This window comes from Dicentrarchus labrax, unplaced genomic scaffold (genome assembly GCF_905237075.1).
Source record: "Dicentrarchus labrax unplaced genomic scaffold, dlabrax2021, whole genome shotgun sequence".
Classification (NCBI taxonomy): Eukaryota; Metazoa; Chordata; class Actinopteri; family Moronidae; genus Dicentrarchus; species Dicentrarchus labrax.
In genome coordinates, this window is record NW_026136866.1 from 1 (window position 1) to 16946 (window position 16946).

A 16946-nucleotide genomic window follows, 5' to 3' on the forward strand; every position below is an offset into this window, starting at 1 on the left:
ACACACACATACTGGTTACCATTTGCAATGGGGACCAAATTTTGATCATCACTTTGGGACCACCCCTTTCTAGAGGTTCTAGAGGTATGAAAAATCAGGTACACTCACCATTGGTTGGTTAGCTCATACACGACTTCAAATATCTGAATTGATGAAGTAAGGTTTTCATCATGCTAACTGGGGACCTATGAAAAAATCCAGTAAACATGTTTGTAGGGGACCTAATTTAAATATAATTTGCATAATTTATACAGATTTCCAACTGATTACTGGGGACCATGGTAGAACAACATGCTTAAGTGATATAATCCTCAGATTATTGGATTTGAGCTGTCTTCTTTTGATCACAAGGTTCACTACAACAATGGCAGCCCATAATATAACCACTTTGTGACTCCTTCATACTGTAAACTGCTATGAAGCTGTCTCCTACCAACCAGGTTATGTCTTGAATAATACATTTTTCATAAAGTAAGCAAGCTGCTATCTGCAGGGCTTAGACCAAATACCAGAATCAAAACCACAATAATGCAAATATTAAAATCAACTTTACCAGCACCAATAATAATGCAGATGCGTGTCATTATGATATTTTCACTAAGGAAAAAGGCTTTAACTACTTTGCTAGTGGTTTGTGTAAAGAGGATTCTTAAGTAGGGTTGGATATTGTTGGGAATCACAATTCTACATTGCAAACCAAACTGCACGAAAGTACTATCCATAACACAATCACATTATTTAACCTATACCAGAATCTATATACTTTTTAGTTTTTATTTATATAGGTGAAAACGTTAATATAATATACAATTTGATTTAATGAGGAGTAAGGTCTAGACATTCTGTATTTTAGAAAGATGACTTTCGTTGAATTGGAACTATACAAATAAAATAAAATTGAAATTAAATGAGCATTTATACTAGAGACATTGTTCTTACTTAATTCTTTTTGATATCAGTGGTCACTTAAGTACCGATATTTGAGTAATGAATTACTGTCTAGAAATTGTTGTCTCACAAATGTCTGCCAAACAAAAGTCAAACCCTAAACCTAATCTCATTTTAGGTTATTCTTTGTTTACATCGTCATCATTGTAACTACACAGAATACTCAACAACCCCTAATACAACTAGTATTCATGTTTGTCTGTGTTGTTTGCTGCATAACTTCATAGTAAATAATAATTTCCTTAGTTCAGAGAAATCAAACTCATTTAAATTATACTTTGAACTTTTTAATGAGTCTAGCTCATTTGCTTTCTCTCAAGAGAACACCTAAAGCAACAATACAAACTTGTATATTTTTAAACATGCTTAACACCTTATAACCTTGACATGCCAAAGTGGGTCTCGAAAGATGAGAAATATTCTATTTACTCATTTTCCTCTTGTAGGCTGTAATCAAGGTTATACACACAAAATTTCAAGGTATGCTAATCCCCCGGTTCTTGAGAGCTACTGGTTCAGCTCTTAAACATTTCTCACAGTCACTCTTTTGCTGGCACAATACAAGAAGTGATGAATCTACTCATGTGCTTCTCGACTGCCTGCACCTCTGCCTGCTGCCAAGGTTTTTTTTTTTGGGGCCTGTTTTACCTGTAAGTGAGCAGAAAAACAAATTGGTGAATAAAATAATTAGAAGCATCTTGTTCTTTACAGCCCATTCTAAATTCCAAAATGTTTGGAGATTTTCATGTCTATCTGCTAGTTTTTATGCACCTGTTAGCAATGGGTGTGGCTGAACACCTGAACACAGTAATCAGTGGGGTTTACACTGACTTTTGGCCTTATATGTACTGTATATGCTATCATATACAGCAAGTGAAATTATCGTTCAACTAACGGCTGAAATTACATTGTCAGTCCAATATCTGCCACTTGGGCTACAATAAACACTGGGGAAGAGGGCAACAACAGTATTTATCATCCACATCACATATCTATCTACCAGTTTAGATACTAGAGAGATTGATTGTGTAAAAAATGTACCTTTTGTATAGAAGGTCTTACTGCACTGACTCCAGAAGATACCACTTCCCTCTGCTGATGGCAGTTTTTGTGTCTCTTGATTGTTGATGGGAATTCATTCCCTTCAGTAGCTGTAAGAGTCTCTCTGCTGATGGCTCTATGAAAAAAATAAATATGAATCTAAATAACTACCTGGCTCCACTGCATGTGCCCACAATAGTTGAGACATGTCCTGTAATGGCGCTCAAAATCCTGAGTTAACATAAAACCATAGTGTGGTGGTGGTGAAATAAAGCTGTTGAAGGCTTTATCACAGACTAGGACTTGCAAAAAAGAAAAAAAGCTATTAATAAGATACTAAGACAGGGTCCATCAATAATGATTGCTTGATGGCCCAGGTCCTGGAAAAAGTTATAAACTATAGTTGAAGGACCCTCTAGTTTTGGGCAGTTTTAATTGACTTTAGCCTGGCTTGCAACTAGTAACTAGCTTTTCACACATCAACTTCCACAAAATTAGTAATTACTGGGTTTTACTATCCATCCATCTGTTAATTACAATGTTTAACCTATTCACACTCTCAGAAGGCTAGGCTGTTGCCTAGAGTGTTACCAGTTGGAGGGGTGTCAAGAGGAGGAGGAAATCTTTTGTGATTCATTTCAGGTGCTCAATCTATTCGTTACTAGAATAGAGAAAGATAGAGGAACGAGATGGAGAGAAATGTATTATGTGTAAAAATTCACCTTTGTAAGAAGGTCTTACAGCACAGGCTTCAGAAGATACCACTTCCTCTGCTGATGGCAGTTTGCGTGTCTTGATTGTTGATGGGAATTCATTCCCTTCAGTAGGTGGAATTGTCTCGTCTGCTGGTTGCTCTATGCAAAAATAAATACCACAAGATAATTACCACACACATGTAATGTAAGAATTCTTACAATACCCAGTCAATGTGTCATTTGTTGTCAGTGTTCTTGCATGAGGCCCAATGAATCTAAATAACTCCACTGCAGCTGTCTACAGTAGGTGAGACATGTCCTGTAATGGTGCTCAAAAGCATGAGCTAGTATCAAACCATAGTGCAGCAGTGGGGAAGTAAGGCAGCTGTTTAAGGCTTTATGAGGGACTAGGACTTGCAACAGATGGAAAATGCTATTAATAAAGATACTTAGACGGGTCTAAAAATAATGATTACTTGATGGTCCAGGTCCAGTAAAAAGTTACGAACCTATTTTTTTTTTTTTACATTAAATTACTAAAATTACCATTAACAGCAGATGAACAGTTTTCTTCCTCTCTCTTCTCATCTTCCTCATCACAATCCAGAACTTTTTCTGTGGGAGACATACCGGTACAGCTTTTAAATGTGATCAAACAAAAGAAAGGATGGAAAAAAGATAGACAAAGGAGATACAAATCTGAAAACATACCATCTGGATTAATTGTAATTTCATCCAAGTTCTTGCCATGGAACTCAGCCAATCTTCCTTGCTCAAGTGCCATTAGGACTTTGCTGATTTTGGCGAGTTGCAGGGTCTTCTCAGGGAGTCGATAGAACTCACGATGGATTCTAATGTCATGACCAAGAAAGTTGGCCAGCTGGGTCCATCTCTGTGTCTGTCATGTTCAGCACGGTTGAAAGGGTTGCAGCATGTTTTCGTAGTCTGGTGGATGTCAGTGACTCAGGACACTTTGCACCACATTCCTTTGCGAAGCCACGGATGCAGTCTGAACCACGGATGTGTGTCATAGCTGTGGGTCTTGCAAACATGTAAGCATTGTCTTTGAGAACTCCACAAGCCTCTCTATGCTTAACAAGCAGTTCTAATGCACACAGCATTTTCGGAGTCAGAAGAATTGGGAACCGGCCTACCTCGTTTTCCCCTGATGATTATCCTTGAGAAATGTCTGCAAAGTTTTTTTCCACTTCAGAGAGTGCCCAGTCCAAATCCTGGTGGGGATCTGAGGAGTCTCTTGATAGAAATGCAGACAAGGGCATGCTCCCCACCTCCTTCCTCAGCCGGTTAAAGAGGATGGTCTGTGCTAGCACACCTTTGCCAGGTCAAGCCAGGCCTTTGTAGAAGGACTTTCAGACAGAGCATTGCTGCACTCATTTTGCATTTGACTGAGAAACTGATGCATTTTTTTGTACATCCTCAGTAAAGGGCATTAGAGTGGGCACATTCCACTTTGCTTCTGCAATGTTCCTTAGCGCTGTTGCAGATACCATCTCGTTCCACTTTTCGCTGTGGACTTCTTGAAACTCAGTGGCATTCCTTACAAGCTCTTTGTTTTCTGAGATCAAACCCTGAGCTTTCAAGAGTTTGCTGACTTTAACAAGTTTATTTGCCAGTGATGGAATCAAGAATGTGTTTGTGTCACTGTAAAAGCCACAAGTTAACTTGACAGCTTTGACCATATCCAAATAATTTTTAGGATTTATGAAATCCTCCATTTTATTTAAGGTGCTAACTCTCTCTTGGCATTGTGAACCAACCTTCCCATTTCTCGCATCTTCTCTCGCACACACTGTTGATTCTTGGCTGACATCCCACCTTTGTTTAACAGGTGCTGCCCAACATCAGTAATGACATGGTCATTTTTTATTGTATCCGTGATTGGATCAGGCTTCATGGCACTGATAACTCCCCACAATTGTTTACTTATGTGTGAAGGCACCGGCCCTGTGAATGTACACAAAGACTGAACACGGTTCTTTCCTGGTCTGGGGCGAACTGATCCAGGTTGGAGTTTACAACTTCGCATGTGTCGCCACAGGACCTTTCTTGTAAAAAGTCCTTGGCAGTATGCACAGTGCATGAAATCACCTCCTTTTGCTTCTTTAGGTGGTTGTTTAAATGGTACCAATTCTCCATTCCCTGACTCCATAACAGCAGCATTGTGAGCATAGTTGCCTCTGTTGCGAATATAATCCAGCTGTTTTTTCCTTTCCTTGGAACCTTTCGAAAGCTAAGAGCTTTGGCCACATCTGATTTATCTTGGTGTGCACTTTCTAGATGTCTTGCCATCTTGGCATAAGGTTTCCTGCAATACAAGCAATAATGTCTCTTGTTGTACACTCTATTGCCATTTCTTTTTTTGGAAGCACGAACAACTATGCTGTCAGTCATGTCTTGACTTGTGCAGGGTCCGTCTGCTTCAGTGACCTCATATGTTGTTGTGTTGCTGTCAAAGATCACATGGTCTAAAGTTGTCGTGTCACAGACTGGGGGGACTCATTGAACCGGAGTCATTCAATACGTCATCAAGAGAAAAGGGTTTGGTCCTTGGTTTCAGGCTCGCATCACTCTCTTCACTTTCAGAAGTGGTATCTGGTATGTACTCATCACTACTCCCTGATGCAGAGTCAGATTCATCATTTGACTCTTCAACATCTGTGTCTTTCATCTAAGAATAAAAGAAGTTACTTAGACAAACATCCTTTTAAACTTAACACAATCCCAGTGCAATATATTATGACAATACAATTCAAGTTATTCCTACAATGTAAATCTAACCACTTAATTGCAAATTTGATATTATACTTTTCTCACACACTCAGAGTAGTGATGTTAACAAATGTTCCTAAAAACAGCAATAGTCTAAACACAAGAAAATATTTTGAAACTGTAAAGTCTGATTTGGTGAATGTTTATACTTCTGAACATAGATAATATTCCTTTGTCTGCAAACAAACTGTTTGTGCTGTCACAAAAATATATCTTGAAAATAAATCTGAATAATTAGGACAAATCAAATTTATAACCTTTGCGATTTGTGAGTTTAGGCAAAATATTTACTTTTTTAAATGTTTGAAAGACAGCCTTAAAAGATAACAACATCACAAATATTCTAATTTTAAACTCAGAATTTATACTTTTACATTACATAAATATCAAAACTGCTTTAAACTTCTGATTCACAATAGATTACCATCATAATATATGCATTTCCCTTATTTACCTCCTTGAAGGACAGAAAAAGCAACAAACGGTGAGTTAGAAAAACTCTAAGAGTAAAGCTAAAGTGCTAAACATGAATGTACCTGCTGATTAGAGTCTGGTGGATCAAAAGCTTCATCCATCTGCATCTCTACAAAGACAGCCGGGTAGGAGCTTTCCTCAGGGATGACAACATCAGCTGCATTCATGGTCATCTGCAAACATTTCAATAACAATAAAAAACATTTCAAAATAGGAAAACAAGTTTAAGGTTTGATGTTATCACTGCGTAATATTTAGTTACACTACTGCATATTTTTAATGACACATTTCTAAGGTTAAATTCATGCCAACAGACAGAAAACTACAGGTTAAAAATGATCAAATTCAGTATTTCCTCCTCCTCCATCAACATCTGCCTTCATTTCATACATATTGAATAAAACAAGCTTAGTGGGGACATATCACACACCCTGTCGTGGTTCCAGATGGGGACCAATTGTAGACCAAGTCTCTAGTTTACCTAATTTCTGATTAGGTTGTCAGATACCTAACACACAGTTTCTATTCAAACACTGACGTAAGGTGTACTGTGTGGGGACGTCGTGAATGTCCCAGAATAGAGTGATATTTTATCAAAAGTAACATCCCTAGAAACGCAAAATCTGTCCTAAATATCCCATTACCATGAGCTTTCTAAATGCATTAAATGAAACTGCTTGAGATTTTCGATTCACAATAGATCAATAGATTACCATCATAATGAATGTATTTCCTTCATTTAACCACTTGAACCACAGAAAAATCAGCATAAGGTGAGTCAGAAGGATTCTAGGAGTACAGCTAAAGTGCTAAACATGAATGTACCTGTTGATTAGTGTCTTGTGGACTCGAAACGTCATCACTCTGAATCTCTAACAAGACAGCAGAGTGGTAGATTTCCCCAAGAATGATGACATCAGTCGCATTCATGGTCATCTGCAAACATTTCACAATAAAACCATTTCAAATTATGTAAAACAAGTATTTAGTTTGAGGTTATCACTGCGTAACATTTAATTACACTAGTGCATATTCTTAATTACACATTTCTAAAGTTAAATTCATGCCAACAGGCACAAAATTAAAGGTTAAAAATCATCAAATTCAATATTTCCTTATCCTCCATCCACCTCTGACTTGTTTCACACATACTGAATTAAACAAGCTTAGTGGGGACATATCACACACCATGTTGAGGTTCCGTATGGGGACCAATTGTAGAGTCTCTAGGTTGTCAGATACTTAACACAGTTTCTATTCAAACACTAACATATGGTGTCCTGTGGGGACGTCGTGAATGTCCCAGAATAGAGTGATATTTTATCAAAAAGAACATCCCTGTAAATGTTTAAATCTGTCCAAAATATAACATTACCATGAGCTTTCTAGATGCATTTCAAAAAACAGCTTATTTACCTGCTTGAAGGACAGAAAAAGCAACAAACGGCGAGTTAAAAATATTCTAGGAGTAAATCTAAAGTGCTAAACATGAAGGTACCTGTTGATTAGTGTCTTGGGCAGTTTGGTCCATCTGCGTCTCTAACAAGTCAGCAGGGTGGTAGCTTTCCCTAGGAATGACGACATCAGCCGCATTCATGGTCATCTGCAAACATTTCACAATAAAACCATTTCAAATTATGTAAAACAAGTATTCAGTTTGAGGTTATCACTGGGTAACATTTAATTGCACTAGTGCATATTCTTAATTACACATTTCTAAAGTTAAATTCATGCCAACAGGCACAAAATTAAGGGTTAAAAATCATCAAATTCAATCTTTCCTTATCCTCCATCTACCTCTGACTGATTTCACACATATTGAATTAAACAAGCTTAGTGGGGACATATCACACACCATGTCGAGGTTCCTTATGGGGACCAATTGTAGACCAAGTATTTAGGTTGTCAAATACTTAACACACAGTTTCTATTCAAACACTGACGTAAGGTGTACTATGGGGACGTCGTGAATGTCCCAGAATAGAGTGATATTTTATCAAAAAGAACATCCCTGTAAATGTTTAAATCTGTCCAAAATATAACATTACCATGAGCTTTCTAGATGCATTTCAAAAAACAGCTTATTTACCTGCTTGAAGGACAGAAAAAGCAACAAACGGCTAGTTAAAAATATTCTAGGAGTAAATCTAAAGTGCTAAACATGAAGGTACCTGTTGATTAGTGTCTTGGGCAGTTTCGTCCATGTGTGGTCTCTAACAAGACAGCAGAGTGGGAGCTTTCCCCAGAAATGACACCATCAGCCGCATTCATGGTCATCTGCAAACATTTCTACAATAAAACCATTTAAAATTATGTAAAACAAGTATTCAGTTTGAGGTTATCACTGCTTAACATTTAATTACACTAGTGCATGTTCTTAATGACACATTTCTAAAGTTAAATTCATGCCAACAGGCACAAAATTAAAGGTTAAAAATCATCAAATTCAATATTTCCTTATCCTCCATCCACCTCTGACTTGTTTCACACATACTGAATTAAACAAGCTTAGTGGGGACATATCACACACCATGTTGAGGTTCCGTATGGGGACCAATTGTAGCCAGTCTCTGTTTCCATTTTTAGGTTGTCAGATACCTAACACACAGTTTCTATTCAAACACTAACATATGGTGTCCTGTGGGGACGTCGTGAATGTCCCAGAATAGAGTGATATTTTATCAAAAAGAACATCCCTGTAAATGTTTAAATCTGTCCAAAATATAACATTACCATGAGCTTTCTAGATGCATTTCAAATGAAACAGCTTTTTTATTTACCTGCTTGAAGGACAGAAAAAGCAACAAACGGCGAGTTAAAAATATTCTAGGAGTAAATCTAAAGTGCTAAACATGAAGGTACCTGTTGATTAGTGTCTTGGGCAGTTTGGTCCACTCTGCGTCTCTAACAAGTCAGCAGGGTGGTAGCTTTCCCTAGGAATGACGACATCAGCCGCATTCATGGTCATCTGCAAACATTTCACAATAAAACCATTTCAAATTATGTAAAACAAGTATTCAGTTTGAGGTTATCACTGCGTAACATTTAATTGCACTAGTGCATATTCTTAATTACACATTTCTAAAGTTAAATTCATGCCAACAGGCACAAAATTAAGGGTTAAAAATCATCAAATTCAATCTTTCCTTATCCTCCATCTACCTCTGACTGATTTCACACATATTGAATTAAACAAGCTTAGTGGGGACATATCACACACCATGTCGAGGTTCCTTATGGGGACCAATTGTAGACCAAGTATTTAGGTTGTCAAATACTTAACACACAGTTTCTATTCAAACACTGACGTAAGGTGTACTGTGGGGACGTCGTGAATGTCCCAGAATAGAGTGATATTTTATCAAAAAGAACATCCCTGTAAATGTTTAAATCTGTCCAAAATATAACATTACCATGAGCTTTCTAGATGCATTTCAAAAAACAGCTTATTTACCTGCTTGAAGGACAGAAAAAGCAACAAACGGCGAGTTAAAAATATTCTAGGAGTAAATCTAAAGTGCTAAACATGAAGGTACCTGTTGATTAGTGTCTTGGGCAGTTTCGTCCATGTGTGGTCCTAACAAGACAGCAGAGTGGGAGCTTTCCCCAGAAATGACACCATCAGCCGCATTCATGGTCATCTGCAAACATTTCACAATAAAACCATTTAAAATTATGTAAAACAAGTATTCAGTTTGAGGTTATCACTGCTTAACATTTAATTACACTAGTGCATGTTCTTAATGACACATTTCTAAAGTTAAATTCATGCCAACAGGCACAAAATTAAGGGTTAAAAATCATCAAATTCAATCTTTCCTTATCCTCCATCTACCTCTGACTGATTTCACACATATTGAATTAAACAAGCTTAGTGGGGACATATCACACACCATGTCGAGGTTCCTTATGGGGACCAATTGTAGACCAAGTATTTAGGTTGTCAAATACTTAACACACAGTTTCTATTCAAACACTGACGTAAGGTGTACTGTGGGGACGTCGTGAATGTCCCAGAATAGAGTGATATTTTATCAAAAGAACATCCCTGTAAATGTTTAAATCTGTCCAAAATATAACATTACCATGAGCTTTCTAGATGCATTTCAAAAAACAGCTTATTTACCTGCTTGAAGGACAGAAAAAGCAACAAACGGCTAGTTAAAAATATTCTAGGAGTAAATCTAAAGTGCTAAACATGAAGGTACCTGTTGATTAGTGTCTTGGGCAGTTTCGTCCATGTGTGGTCCTAACAAGACAGCAGAGTGGGAGCTTTCCCCAGAAATGACACCATCAGCCGCATTCATGGTCATCTGCAAACATTTCACAATAAAACCATTTAAAATTATGTAAAACAAGTATTCAGTTTGAGGTTATCACTGCTTAACATTTAATTACACTAGTGCATGTTCTTAATGACACATTTCTAAAGTTAAATTCATGCCAACAGGCACAAAATTAAAGGTTAAAAATCATCAAATTCAATATTTCCTTATCCTCCATCCACCTCTGACTTGTTTCACACATACTGAATTAAACAAGCTTAGTGGGGACATATCACACACCATGTTGAGGTTCCGTATGGGGACCAATTGTAGAGTCTCTAGGTTGTCAGATACTTAACACACAGTTTCTATTCAAACACTAACATATGGTGTCCTGTGGGGACGTCGTGAATGTCCCAGAATAGAGTGATATTTTATCAAAAAGAACATCCCTGTAAATGTTTAAATCTGTCCAAAATATAACATTACCATGAGCTTTCTAGATGCATTTCAAAAAACAGCTTATTTACCTGCTTGAAGGACAGAAAAAGCAACAAACGGCGAGTTAAAAATATTCTAGGAGTAAATCTAAAGTGCTAAACATGAAGGTACCTGTTGATTAGTGTCTTGGGCAGTTTGGTCCATCTGCGTCTCTAACAAGTCAGCAGGGTGGTAGCTTTCCCTAGGAATGACGACATCAGCCGCATTCATGGTCATCTGCAAACATTTCACAATAAAACCATTTCAAATTATGTAAAACAAGTATTCAGTTTGAGGTTATCACTGCGTAACATTTAATTGCACTAGTGCATATTCTTAATTACACATTTCTAAAGTTAAATTCATGCCAACAGGCACAAAATTAAGGGTTAAAAATCATCAAATTCAATCTTTCCTTATCCTCCATCTACCTCTGACTGATTTCACACATATTGAATTAAACAAGCTTAGTGGGGACATATCACACACCATGTCGAGGTTCCTTATGGGGACCAATTGTAGACCAAGTATTTAGGTTGTCAAATACTTAACACACAGTTTCTATTCAAACACTGACGTAAGGTGTACTGTGGGGACGTCGTGAATGTCCCAGAATAGAGTGATATTTTATCAAAAAGAACATCCCTGTAAATGTTTAAATCTGTCCAAAATATAACATTACCATGAGCTTTCTAGATGCATTTCAAAAAACAGCTTATTTACCTGCTTGAAGGACAGAAAAAGCAACAAACGGCGAGTTAAAAATATTCTAGGAGTAAATCTAAAGTGCTAAACATGAAGGTACCTGTTGATTAGTGTCTTGGGCAGTTTCGTCCATGTGTGGTCCTAACAAGACAGCAGAGTGGGAGCTTTCCCCAGAAATGACACCATCAGCCGCATTCATGGTCATCTGCAAACATTTCACAATAAAACCATTTCAAATTATATAAAACAAGTATTCAGTTTGAGGTTATCACTGCGTAACATTTAATTGCACTAGTGCATATTCTTAATGACACATTGCTAAAGTTAAATTCATGCCAACAGGCACAAAATTAAGGGTTAAAAATCATGTGTCCTACATATCCCATTACATATTACCATTAGCTTTCTGGATGCATTACATAAAACAGCTTGAGACTTCTGATTCATAACAGATTACCATCATAATAAATGTATTTACCACCATGAAGGATGGAATAAGCAACAGACGGTGAGTGAGAAAGATTCAAGGAGTGAAGCTATAGTGATAAACATGAATGTACCTGTTGATTAGTGTCTTGGGCAGTTTCATCCATCCGAGTCTCTAACAAGTCAGCAGGGTGGGAGCTGTCCACAGGAATGATGACATCAGCTGCATTCATGGTCATCTGATGACATTTCAAAATATGAAAAAGTATTCAGTCTGATGTTTTCACTGCATAATGTTTAATTACACTACTGCATATTCTTAATGACACATTTCTAAAGTTAAATTCACACCAACAGGCACAGAACTTCAAACAAAAAATCAAATTCTATATTTCCTCCTCCTCCATCAACCTCTGTCTGCTTTCACACATGTTGAAAGATTCTTATGAGTCTTGTCATCTGCCATTAACATCCTAAACATACTTCATCGTAAAAAGAAATGAAGATAAATTACATTTGGTAAAGTTATGACATTCTGCAACACTGTAGTACATACTTGCATTCTCCATGGGCAGTCTTCACCTCCGTAGTCATATGTAATTTCCTCTCCATGTTGTATATCATTTAAGGCAAACAAACACAAGTGTGGTTTCCTATCGACGTCAATCCTTTTCATCCTACAGTTCGGACGTATGTGCTCATCATTGACAAGCCGTCCAAATGATCCGTCTTCTTGCGAAGCATCAATACTTCAGGACAACAAGAAAAAGGGGAAAACAATATTACACAATCATCTCTTTCAGTTCTTCTTACTCAAGATATATGTCAAACCTTTGTACAGTTCAATTACATCGCAGGATGATAGACCCTACATACTATGTGTCACACAATGTATACAACAAAATCAGTGCCTTCATTTTAACTATGAGCAAAGTGTAAGGAGATTATTATGGTTTAGCATAAGGAGTATAGTTTAGGTGTAATTTAAAATCTTACCACCATGTTCTCCCTCTCCACTTGAATGAGAACATGAATGCAACACATGATGGGTGGTAAATGCGTCTTCTCCTTTGGGATTCTGCATTATCTATCATGTCTCCTCTGTATTCAAGTACAAAATCTCCTTTGGAGAATGAAGATAGGGCAAATATGCCACGTCCTGTAAGACAAAATAATACATTTTCAAAAAACAGGACTTCACAAAAGTTAATTAGTCTGTGGCAATATGTACTAAAAACACGTTTCCAATTATTAGTGCATTCAATGGCAGCTTGATTGACATAAGCTTATCTAATGCATCTGAAGTTTTGCAATTAAATGACTTTAGTATGGAATGATCATGCATTATCATTGTCTATATGTATATGCAGTAACAATTAGTAATGCTAAATAACCACATCTGACATAATCTTACCTTTCACTGCATTTATGTATTTCACCTCTAGTTTACTTGTTTTGTCAGTCTTTGAATGCAGATGCTGAAGGGCATCCTTAAGGGGACTGACCCTTGGTGGCATTTCAAACTGCAGAGAAATGTTTAATGAATGAGACAGCTTTGGCTTCAGTTCTATTACAATACAATTAGAGGCTTTAAGTGAACACCCACACAGGTGTTTTCAGTTATCATGGCTGATTAAACCTCTGCTAAGATTAAGGGTGGGCTTAAGCTTTGATGGAACTTCATTAGGTAGCAAATCTCAATCTCCAATAAGAATGGTGAAGGTATATTTTGTCCTGCCCTAACAGGTGTAACAAGCTGACAGAAGACTCAGGAAGATGCCAATCAATCACAGTACACGCACCCACACAGTCCCAAGTAGACGACTAATCAGCCAGATAAACTGAAAACACCTGTGTGGGTGTTCAGAGGCTTAGCTCTGTAACTTACAATATTAGACACAAAAAAAGCAACTGCAAACCTTTAAGATTTCTCATATTTATCATACTGCCTCTTCAGAAACACTTTTAAAAGACATATCTGAGTTAAATGTGGAGGAACTGTTGTGGAATGATAGCTGAGTTTCCTTTTATCAGGTAGTAAAATCAATCAGGACCAATTTATGTAGAGGAGGCATGTGGAATCACTTCACTAGTCACTTTAAAGATATACAAATCAAATTGCAGCCCTGTCAAGCTCAGGTCCCAAAAATACCTGGCCAGATGCACTTTCTCTTAACATGGACAGCTTGCTGTATTTCATTGTATTTTAGATAGAAAAATATCTCTGCACACACAATATGTCAAATTTGTATGTAATATATCTCACCTATATAAACCTAGGATTTAATAACACCTTTACTATGACTAAGGGGAGTAAATTCATATTTGCAGCATTATATTGCTAAATTCAATACCTGGAAATATACTTTAAATTTATCTGTTAAACACTGAAAAAAAAATCACTTAGGTTTCACTTCACTACAAATATAAACAAAGTCATGAATAAGAAAGTAAGACTAATAAGATAATTTTACCAATTAATTTCCAATAGGATTACATTTGAGCAGCAGCTAATCCAAACAGTATTTCCCTTTATTTATTTTTTAGTTGGTATAAACTCCTTGAAATGCACAGAATTCCATTATCTAACAACTAACAGTAGCTTTAAGGGAAAACTAAAATCATTGTTAGTAAAACATTGTTAATTTGCAAGTTACACTTGGCTTCTGTGGCTAATTAAAGCTAACTTGCTGTCCTACTAACTAATTAACACTAATTAACCTCATTTGTGGGTTAAAATGGTCATCTATACAAATAATGATCATAGCAAGTAAGTAAATAAGACAATAATGCTTACCTTGTTGTGTGTAGTTCCTCTTTTATCCAACAAACATCTTTAAATGAAGAGCCTTTGCGATTGCTCCCTTTAAACACGGAAAATTGTGTTTGCTTCTATAATCATTCTTAATGAGGACCAGGAAGTGGGCGGTAACAAACCATATTTGGAAGATCTGTGTGTGTGGAACGGTGAGTGCCTTACCAGCTCAAACTGTAAGGGCGCAAGCGTGCCCCGTTCCACACACACACACTAACTGGAAAACATGCCCAATGGGCCAAAGCTAAAAAACCACACAGGCACCTTCAGATAGACTCCTGCATTCATTTAAAAGAGTTTCCCTTTAGGGGACCTCATTTTTCGTCCCCATACTGTCAGAGGTCCCCATGACGTGACTGTGTAAACAGTTTGTTGTCCCCAGAATGTGATGAATGCCAACCCACACACACACACACACACACACACACACACACACACACACTCACACACCCAAACACTCACACACACACACACACACACACACACACACACAATCACACAAACACACAAACACACACACACACACACACACACACACACACACACACACACACACACACACTCCTACATTGCTAACGGGGGACGATCATTCTACACTATACCTAATGAGTGTTTGGTTACTGCAAATACTTCCTTTGTTTCTTTCAGAAATACTATTTAACTAATGTTTTCAATATTTAAACCTTTATCTGCGGTACAGATATTACAAAAATAATCATGGCCACTTTTTTTGAGAATAAATAATGATTTACCTGCAATTAGGAAGTAACTTGGCTGCATGCACTGATATTAAGACCTGCCTCAAATGCAAAGACCAAAAGGGGACACTCTTTTACTGTATGTGGGAATGCCGACAGATTCACATTATGGAGAAAAATCTTATATTTAGCAAGACAAATCATTGGTGAGGATGTGCCAATGAATCCTAAATTATATTTATTAAACCTTTACCCAGATGGCTTTAACGCCTCCAAAAAAGTAAGATCTCTACTTAATATTTGCTTTTGGAAGCCAAGTGATATATAGCTTCCTCATGGAAATCAGATACACCCTGTGCCACTTCACAATGGCTAAAGGGAATGACATTTTACATGGCTTTGGAAAAGATCAGTCACAGCAAAAAACAGCCTTGACATGTTTTGGAGATTTGGAACATCTTTTATAACTTCCTTGCTGATGATGAAATGACTATTCATGGACTTATATATTGAATCCCAAGATACCTCTACGGTCCGTGTATGTTTTGGTCATTGGATTTTCCTTTCAGAAACAGGTATTAAAAACAGAAAACGAGTGGTTATTTGATTTTCCTTTTAAAATACAAAAATGAAAATTGAAATACAAGGCGTTTTTCTTTTTCATGGTCAGAAAGGGATGAGCGAAATTTAAAAAATATTCGATTTTCATTTTCTATTTCATATAACAAAAAATAAAATCACTAGAAAACAGAAACAGAAAAAAGACCTGTTGTTTCATATTCTGAGACCGGATGTTGTCATTTACAGGACGGTGCTGTGGAGAAGAAACAGTAGACTAGTAGACTGCGGTCAATCCAGCCGTGAGTCCGATCTCCGTGGTCAAATCAGCCGCACTTAAATTTCAGAGTGTACAAGTATTCTCAGCATTATGGTAAATGCGGAGAAACAGCGTATTTACTTCCGGTTTTCAAAATAAAGGTATTTAGAGCCGTAAGCTATAATTAAAATATGTTACATTAAAGTGTTGTGCCCCTGATGAATAAAAAAACACTTTATATCAAGTATCTTTACTGCACCAGTGTGGAGAAATGCCAAAATAAAAGTCTCATATTTATGCCTCCAGAGATTGCATATTTGACCATATTTGAGGTACTGTAAAAACATATTGCTCAGTGTTTCCTGGCTACTGATGGTATATTTGACTTTTACACATATGAGACTACAAGTATACTTAATATCAAGCATTTTTACTGTACAAATTTGGAGAAATTCAACAATAAAAGTCCATATTTGTACCTCCAAGTGGTATTTTCATATATTTGAGCTACTGTAAAAACATATTGCTCAATAATTCCTGGCTATGGATGGTATATTTGACTTCTACACATCTAAGACTACAAGTATACTTTATATCAAGCATTTTTACTGTACCAATTTGGAGAAATTGAAGAATAAAAGTCCCATATTTATACTTCCAGATTCCATATTTTCTTATATTTTAGCATTTACCATAATGCTGAGAATACTTGTACACTCGAAATTTAAGTGCGGCTGATTTGACCACGGAGATCGGACTCACGGCTGGATTGACCGCAGTCTACTAGTCTAC

General features: G+C 36.9%; 1 protein-coding gene and 1 long non-coding RNA gene across 2 annotated transcripts; both read right to left on the minus strand.

Moving 5' to 3' along the window:
• Nucleotides 1-2111: 2111 nt before the first annotated feature.
• On the minus strand, nucleotides 2112-3820 carry LOC127360312 (uncharacterized). The gene is made up of 4 exons (XR_007883595.1): nucleotides 3396-3820; nucleotides 3231-3299; nucleotides 2712-2843; nucleotides 2112-2125 (listed from the first exon to the last, which is right to left on the minus strand). It is a non-coding gene; the product is annotated as an uncharacterized LOC127360312 (long non-coding RNA).
• Nucleotides 3821-4445: 625 nt separating this feature from the next.
• LOC127360313 (uncharacterized) lies at nucleotides 4446-14635 on the minus strand. The gene is made up of 13 exons (XM_051394698.1): nucleotides 14622-14635; nucleotides 13239-13347; nucleotides 12821-12983; nucleotides 12381-12573; nucleotides 11959-12063; nucleotides 11499-11603; nucleotides 10826-10930; nucleotides 10157-10261; nucleotides 9485-9589; nucleotides 7447-7551; nucleotides 6774-6884; nucleotides 6011-6121; nucleotides 4446-5373 (listed from the first exon to the last, which is right to left on the minus strand). The coding sequence occupies exons 2-13, from the start codon at nucleotides 13339-13341 to the stop codon at nucleotides 5185-5187; spliced, it is 1500 nt and encodes a 499-aa protein (XP_051250658.1). The 5' UTR covers nucleotides 13342-13347; nucleotides 14622-14635; the 3' UTR covers nucleotides 4446-5184.
• Between the last annotated feature and the right edge of the window lie 2311 nt (nucleotides 14636-16946).